This window comes from Leucoraja erinacea, unplaced genomic scaffold (assembly GCF_028641065.1).
Source record: "Leucoraja erinacea ecotype New England unplaced genomic scaffold, Leri_hhj_1 Leri_1034S, whole genome shotgun sequence".
Taxonomy (NCBI): domain Eukaryota; kingdom Metazoa; phylum Chordata; class Chondrichthyes; order Rajiformes; family Rajidae; genus Leucoraja; species Leucoraja erinaceus.
Genome location: NW_026575269.1, coordinates 30,001 through 38,417, shown reverse-complemented (window position 1 = coordinate 38,417; position 8,417 = coordinate 30,001). Strand labels below are relative to the sequence as shown.

General features: G+C 45.1%; 1 protein-coding gene across 1 annotated transcript in view; it reads left to right on the top strand.

Moving 5' to 3' along the window:
- Positions 1-510: 510 nt before the first annotated feature.
- LOC129715152 (transcription factor COE1-like) overlaps positions 511-8,417 on the top strand; it is a 29,290-nt gene continuing 21,383 nt past the window's right edge. Inside the window, exon 1 of the mRNA XM_055665018.1 lies at positions 511-1,735. Within this exon, the coding sequence (XP_055520993.1) occupies positions 1,721-1,735 (15 nt within the window). The 5' untranslated portion in view covers positions 511-1,720. The remainder of the gene's footprint in view (positions 1,736-8,417) is intronic.

Sequence of the window (8,417 nt, the reverse complement as noted above, 5' to 3'; positions counted from 1 at the left end):
TTGGAAGGGTACATCAATACCAACACTTAAAATGTGGATTGCAAGTTTGTTGGACACCGCTCATCTTGAGGGAATGCGATTCCTCCTAATGGATAAATCAGACCAATTCATAATGAGTTGGTCTCCATTCGTCGTTTTTTTGGAATCATATGGTGCAACACAATTGTAAAAAATAACTGTTTCAGGACTGGACGAGGGTTGGTCAAGATTATAAATAATGATCTCCTTTTCTTTTCACTATTTTCTCTCTCAACTTTCTTCATTTACTCGTTTTCTTTCTTCACACACTATATATTTCACATCTTTCTATTCTTTACTATCTAACTTCTTTTTCTTATTCTGATCTTTTTTCAATGTAACAAAAAAAAAAAAAAAAGAAGTTGTACATAAAATGTATTATGAAAATATATATTAGGCACTTTGGTGCCATATGACTGTACTTACTTCTAATAAAATAAAATATTAAAAAAAAAAAAAAAGTCAAGTTTATTTGTCACACACACATACGAGATGTGCAGTGGTTCTAAGATTGTGTTGCACCACATGCATGTAATAAGTCGATAAAAAAAGGAGACCAAATCTTTAAGAATTGGTCCAATTTGCCTGATAGGACGAATCTCATATCCTCAGGGTGTAACATTTCCGACATGTTTGAAATCCACTTTTTTGAGCGTTGGTTGGTGTGGGTGCATTGTTCAAGAATTTAAGTATTCGTTTTTTTGCCGTTGTTAGGCCGTGGTTAACGAGACATTTTTGAAACAAAGTCAGATTACATCCGGCAAGGTGCGACATTTGTGATTCTACAGCATATGAGAGAACACAATGAGTAGGAGTAAACGGGTCCTGGGATGTCAGGACTGTCTTATGAAGAAAGACTGGATAGACTTGGTTTATACTCTCTAGAATTTAGGAGATTGAGGGGGGATCTTATAGAAACTTACAACATTCTGATGGGGTTGGACAGGCTAGATGCAGGAAGATTGCTCCCGATGTTGGGGAAGTCCAGGACAAGGGGTCACAGCTTAAGGATAGGGGGGAAATCCTTTAAAACCGAGATGAGAAGAACTTTTTTCACACAGAGAGTGGTGAATCTCTGGAACTCTCTGCCACAGAGGGTAGTTGAGGCCACAGTTCATTGGCTATATTTAAGAGGGAGTTAGATGTGGCCCTTGTGGCTAAGGGGATCAGGGGGTATGGAGAGAAGGCAGGTACGGGATACTGAGTTGGATGATCAGCCATGATCACATTGAATGGCGGTGCAGGCTCGAAGGGCCGAATGGCCTACTCCTGCATCTAATTTCTATGTTTCTATGTTTCTATGTATTTTCCCAATTAGCACGTTAGAAAGGTTCTGAAGAAGGGTCTCGACCAGAAACGTCACCCATCCCTTCTCTCCAGAGATGCTGCCTGTCCCGCTGAGTAACTCCAGCATTTTGTGTCACAGCTTTTTGTGTCCATCTTCAGTTTCAATCAGAAGGTAGACAAAAATGCTGGAGCAACTCAGCAGGTGCAGCAGCATCTATGGAGCGAAGGAATAGGTGACGTTTCACCTAATTTCTATGTTTGTATGTTTCTATAATCTACAGTTAACTAAAGTCAAACTATTTCTGCCGTCTCTTCCCGACACTAACCCAGGTCTGTTCCCCTTTGCAGATTCTTCTTAAAATTCTTCCTCAAGTGCAATCAGAACTGTTTGAAAAACGCTGGTAACCCCAGGGACATGCGTCGATTTCAGGTACAGCCATTCTTTGTCAATTCATTCTTGTTTCAGTTGGCCGTCCTTGCTGATAATGGATGCAGAGAGTAGTGCGTTCGGCCGAACGCACTATGGGAACTTCACTCACCCCCCTGCAGGAACTATACAACAGGAGGTGCAACTCCAGAGCAAACAAAATCATGAGAGACCTCTTCCACCCCTGGAACGGACTGTTCCAGCCGCTACGGTCAGGCAAACGCCTCCGTTGCCATGCAGTGAGAACGGAGAGGTTGAGAAGGAGTTTCTTCCCAGAGGCAATTCGGACTGTAAACGCCTATCTCACCAGGGACTAACTCTACATAACGTTTTTCCTTCTATTATTTATTATGTAAAAGAATATGTGTGTTATGATTGTGTTTATAGTTTGTTTGGTTGTTTTGTTGTTTGTCTTTTGCACAAAAGTCCGCGAGCATTGCCACTTTCATTTCACTGCACATCTCGTATGTGTATGTGACAAATAAACTTGACTTGACTTGACTTGATGGGAGGGGCAGCCCAGGTGGCATGGTGGCGCATCGGTAGAGCGCTGGAGATCTCGCCGGGTTCCATCCTGACTACGGGTGCTTGTCTGTGCCGTGTTTGTTCCTTCCTCCCCGTGACCTGCCTGGGTTTTCTCTGGGTGCTCCGGCTTCCTCCCACCACCCAGGTTTGGAGGTCAATTGGCTTGTGGTAAATGTAAAATTGTCGCCAGTGTGCTAAGGGCAGCGTTCACATAGACACATGGACAATAGGTGCAGGAGTAGGCCATTCGGCCCTTCGAGCCTGCACCGCCATTCAACATGGTCATGGCTGATCATCCAATCAGTATCCCGTACCTGCCTTCTCTCCATACCCCCTGATCCCTTTAGCCACAAGGGCCACATCTAACTCCCTCTTAAATATAGCCAATGAACTGTGGCCTCAACTACCTTCTGTGGCAGGGAGTTCCACAGATTCACCACTCTCTGTGTGAAAAATATTTTTCTCATTTCGGTCCTAAAAGACTTCCTTCCCCTTTATCCTTAAACTGTGACCCCTTGCCCTGGACTTCCCCAACATCGGGAACAATCTTCCTGCATCCAGCCTGTCCAACCCCTTAAGAATTTTGTAAGTTTCTATAAGATCCCCCCTCAATCTCCTAAATTCTAGCGAGTACAAGCCGAGTCTATCCAGTCTTTCTTCATATGAAAGTCCTGACATCCCAGGAATCAGTCTGGTGAACCTTCTCTGTACTCCCTCTATGGCAAGAATGTCCTTCCTCAGATTAGGAGACCAAAACTGTACGCAATACTCCAGGTGTGGTCTCACGAGCGGGGATCGCTGGTTGGGGGCGGACTCGGTGGGCCGAAGGGCCTGTTTCTGCGCTCTCTCAGTTTATCTCTAAACTGAACTACACGAAACATGGAAAGGGAAATGTCTTGGTCTGAAGAAGGGCCTTGACCGCAAGTCAAGTCAAGTCCAGTTTATTTGTCACATACACATACGAGATGTGCAGTGAAATGAAAAGTGGCAATGCTCGCGGACTTTGTGCAAAAAGACAAACAAACAAACTACAAACAGAATGGAACAGAATCACATATTCACAAATTACATATTTGTGGGAGGAAAAAAGGCACCACACAACAGTAGAATGGTTCAGTAAAGTTAGTCCCTGGTGAGATAGGAGTTTACAGTCCGAATGGCCTCTGGGAAGAAACTCCTTCTCATCCTCTCCGTTCTCACAGCATGGCAACGGAGGCGTTTGCCTGACCGTAGCAGCTGGAACAGTCCGTTGCAGGGGTGGAAGGAAGGGGTCTCCCATGATCTTGTTGGCTCCGGAGTTGCACCTCCTGATGTATAGTTCCTGCAGGGGGGTGAGTGAAGTTCCCATAGTGCGTTCGGCCGAACGCACTACTCTCTGCAGAGCCTTCTTGTCCTTGGCAGAGCAATTCCCAAACCAAATCGTGATATTTCCGGACAAGATGCTTTCCACAGCTGCTGTGTAGAAGCACTGGAGGATCCTCAGAGACACTCTGAATTTCCCTAGTTGCCTGAGGTGGTAAAGGCGCTGCTTGAAACGTCACCTATTCCTTTTCTCCAGAGATGCCGCCCGACCCATTGAGTTATTCCAGCATCTCTCTATGGAGAAGGAAGAGCTGTTTGTGTGTGGTGCCTTTTTTCAATCTGGCGAGAGGTGAGGGGTCCTCATTGAAACATAGTGGGGTACCCCAAGGCTCAGTACTGGGACCCCAGCTATTTACAATATATATTAATGATCTGGATGAGGGAATTGAAGGCAATATCTCCAAGTTTGCGGATGACACTAAGCTGGGGGGCAGTGTATGCTGTGAGGAGGATGCTAGGAGACTGCAAGGTGACTTGGATAGGCTGGGTGAGTGGACAAATGTTTGGCAGATGCAGTATAATGTGGATAAATGTGAGGTTATCCATTTTGGTGGCAAAAACAGGAAAGCAGATTATTATCTAAATGGTGGCCGATTGGGAAAGGGAGAGATGCAGCGAGACCTGGGTGTCATGGTACACCAGTCATTGAAGGTAGGCATGCAGGTGCAGCAGGCAGTAAAGAAAGCGAATGGTATGTTAGCTTTCATTGCAAAAGGATTTGAGTGTAGGAGCAGAGAGGGTTCTACTGCAGTTGTACAGGGTCTTGGTGAGACCACACCTGGAGTATTGCGTACAGTTTTGGTCTCCAAAAATCTGAGGAAGGACATTATTGCCATAGAGGGAGTGCAGAGACGGTTCACCAGACTGATTCCTGGGATGTCAGGACTGTCTTATGAAGAAAGACTGGATAGACTTGGTTTATACTCTCTAGAATTTAGAAGATTGAGAGGGGATCTTATAGAAACTTACAAAATTCTTAAGGGGTTGGACAGGCTAGATGCAGGAAGATTGTTCCCGATGTTAGGGAAGTCCAGGACAAGGGTCACAGCTTAAGGATAAAGGGGAAATCCTTTAAAACCGAAATGAGAAGAACTTTTTTCACGCAGAGAGTGGTGAATCTCTGGAACTCTCTGCCACAGAGGGTAGTTGAGGCCACTTCATTGGCTATATTTAAGAGGGAGTTAGATGTGGCCCTTGTGGCTAAGGGGATCAGGGGGTATGGAGAGAAGGCAGGGTACGGGATACTGAGTTGGATGATCAGCCATGATCATATTGAATGGCGGTGCAGGCTCGAAGGGCCGAATGGCCTACTCCTGCACCTAATTTCTATGTTTCTATGTTTCTATGTTTCTATACCGAAGTGTGAAAGGCATGGGTTGAGCAGTTTTAAGGCCCCATATCTGAGGAAGGACGTGCCGGAGCTGGAGAGGGTCCAGAGGAGGTTTACGAGAATGATCCCGGCTTTAAGAAGAGTCAAGAGTGTTTTATTGTCATGTGTCCCAGATAGAACAATGATATTCTTACTTGCTGCAGCACAACACAATATGTAAACATAGTATCATATGATAAACAAGAGAGAAAAGAAAAGTCCAGTGTGTATATATGCACATACTCAATACATATATATATATAAGGAACACAAAAATGCTGGAGAAACTCAGCGGGTGCAGCAGCATCTATGGAGCGAAGGATATAGGCGACGTTTCGGGCCGAAACCCTTCTTACATTGAATACACACATACTTCTTATATTCAATACACACATACTCAAAATCAAATAAAATAGTGCAATAATAATAATAATAATATTAATCTATTGTAGTTCAGAGCTTATTTGAGGTTGTTGTGTTTAATGGCTGTGGGGAAGTAGCTATTCCTGAACCTGGTTGTTGCAGTCTTCAGGCTCCTGTACCTTCTACCTGAAGGTAGCAGGGAGATGAGTGTGTGGCCAGGATGGTGTGGGTCTTTGATGATACTGCCAGCCTTTTTGAGGCAGCGACTGCGATAGATCCCCTCGATGGAAGGAAGGTCAGAGCCGATGATGGACTGGGCAGTGTTTACTACTTTCTGCAGTCTTTTCCACATCTGGGCGCTCAAGTTGCCGAACCAAGCCACGATGCAACCGGTCAGCATGCTCTCTACTGTGCACCTGTAGAAGGTAGAGAGAATCCTCTTTGAACTGGGTTAACCTATGATGAGCATTTGATAGCACTGGGCCTGTACTCGCTGGAGTTTAGAAGGAGGAGGTGGAACATCATTGAAGTTTGCTGAACAGCGAAAGGCCTGGATAGAGTGGCTGTGGAGTGGATGTTTCCACTGGCGGAAGAGTCTAGGACCAGGGGGCAGTCTTAGAATAGAAGGGCGTACCTTTAGAATTCAGACTTTAGAGATACAGTGTTGAAAGAGGCCCTTCAGCCCACTGATCAGCGACCACCCCATACAATAGACAATAGACAATAGACAATAGGTGCAGGAGTGGGCTATTCAGCCCTTCGAGCCAGCACCGCCATTCAATGTGATCATGGCTGATCATCCACAATCAGTACCCCGTTCCTGCCTTCTCCCCATATCCCCTGGCTCTGCTATTTTTAAGAGCTCTCTCTTGAAAGCATCCATCTTTGAAAGAACCGGCCTCCACCGCCCTCTGAGGCAGAGAATTCCACAGACTCACCACTCTCTGTGAGAAAAAGTGTTTCCTCGTCTCCGTTCCTTATTCTTAAACTGTGGCCCGCTTACAATATCCTATACACCAGAGGCAATTTACAATTTTACCAAAGCCAATGAAACGACAAACATGTACGTCTTTATAGTGTGGGAGGAACCCGGAGCACCCGGAGAAAACCCAGGCAGGCCACGGGGAGAGAACGCACAAACTCCGTACAGACAAGAACACGTAGTCGGGATCAAACCGGGATCTCTGGCGCTGTGAGGCAGCAACTCTACCGCTGCGCCACCGTGCCGCCCCCAACTGAGAGGAGAGGTGGAGGAATTTATTTTGCCAGTGGATGTTGAATCTGTGGAATTCATTGCCACAGACGGCTGTGGAGGCCAAGTCAGGATTTGAGTACAGGAGCAGGGAGGTTCTACTGCAGTTGTACAGGGTCTTGGTGAGACCACACCTGGAGTATTGCGTACAGTTTTGGTCTCCAACTCTGAGGAAGGACATTATTGCCATAGAGGGAGTGCAGAGAAGGTTCACCAGACTGATTCCTGGGATGTCAGGACTGTCTTATGAAGAAAGACTGGATAGACTTGGTTTATGCTCTCTAGAATTTAGGAGATTGAGAGGGGATCTTGTGTCAGATGCAGAGAGATGTCAAATGCATTTCGTTGTCTCTGTACTGTACACTGACAATGACAATTAAAATTGAATCTGAATCTGAATCTTATGGAAACTTACAAAATTCTTAAGGGGTTGGACAGGCTAGATGCAGGAAGATTGTTCCCAATGTTGGGGAAGTCCAGAACAAGGGGTCACAGCTTAAGGATAAGGGGGAAATCCCTTAAAACCGAGATGAGAAGAACTTTTTGCACACAGAGAGTGGTGAATCTCTGGAACTCTCTGCCACAGAGGGTAGTCGAGGCCACAGTTCATTGGCTATATTTAAGAGGGAGTTAGATGTGGCCCTTGTGGCTAAAGGAATCAGGGGGTATGGAGAGAAGGCAGGGATGGGATACTGAGTTGGATGATCAGCCATGATCATATTGAATGGCGGTGCAGGCTCGAAGGGCCGAATGGCCTACTCCTGCACCCTAATTTCTATGTTTCTATGTTTCTATTAGGTATTTTTAAAGCGGAGATTGGCAGATTCTTGATTAGTGCAGGTGTCAAAGGTTATGGGGAGAAGGCAGGATACAGGTTAAAGGGAATAAGGTTTAGTGCAAGATAACGTCCAATTTAAGTTAGTCCACGGGTCTCTAATGAGGTAGATAGCAACATGGATCCGCTCGCCTGTTGTTCAAGTTCAAGTTCAAGTGAGTTTATTGTCATGTGTCCCTGATAGGACAATGAAATTCTTGCTTTGCTTCAGCACAACAGAACATAGTAGGCATTGACTACAAAACAGATCAGTGTGTCCATATACCATGATATAAATATATACACACATGAATAAATAAACTGTTCAAGTGCAAATAACAGAAAGTGGTTATTAATGATCAGAGTTTTGTCCGAGCCAGGTTTAATAGCCTGATGGCTGTGGGGAAGCAGCTATTCCTGAACCTGGTTGTTGCAGTCTTCAGGCTCCTGTACCTTCTACCTGAAGGTAGCAGGGAGATGAGTGTGTGGCCAGGATGGTGTGGGTCCTTGATGATACTGCCAGCCTTTTTGAGGCAGCGATATGGCGATAGTAAGTGTTTAAGAAGGAACTGCAGATGCTGGAAAATCGAAGGTACACAAATTGCTGGAGAAACTCAGCGGGTGCAGCAGCATCTATGGAGCGAAGGAAATAGGCAACATTTCGGGCCGAAACCCTTCTTCAGACAGATTCTTGATTAGTGCGGGTGTCAGGGGTTATGGGGAGAAGGCAGGAGAATGGTGTTAGGAGGGAGAGATAGATCAGCCATGATTGAATGGTGGAGCAGGCTCGATGGGCTGAATGGCCTAACCACACACCAATGCCATATAAACTTATGAACTGATTTTGATAATACTGTGATTATACTACACCACGGAAGCGTACTAGTGAAATTACTTACATCATAACAGGATAGCAAATTTAAACTAATAAGCTTACAGTAATACATGTAAATTGATCTAGTGATTTCGAATTTAAATTTATATTTAATTTTAATTTTCG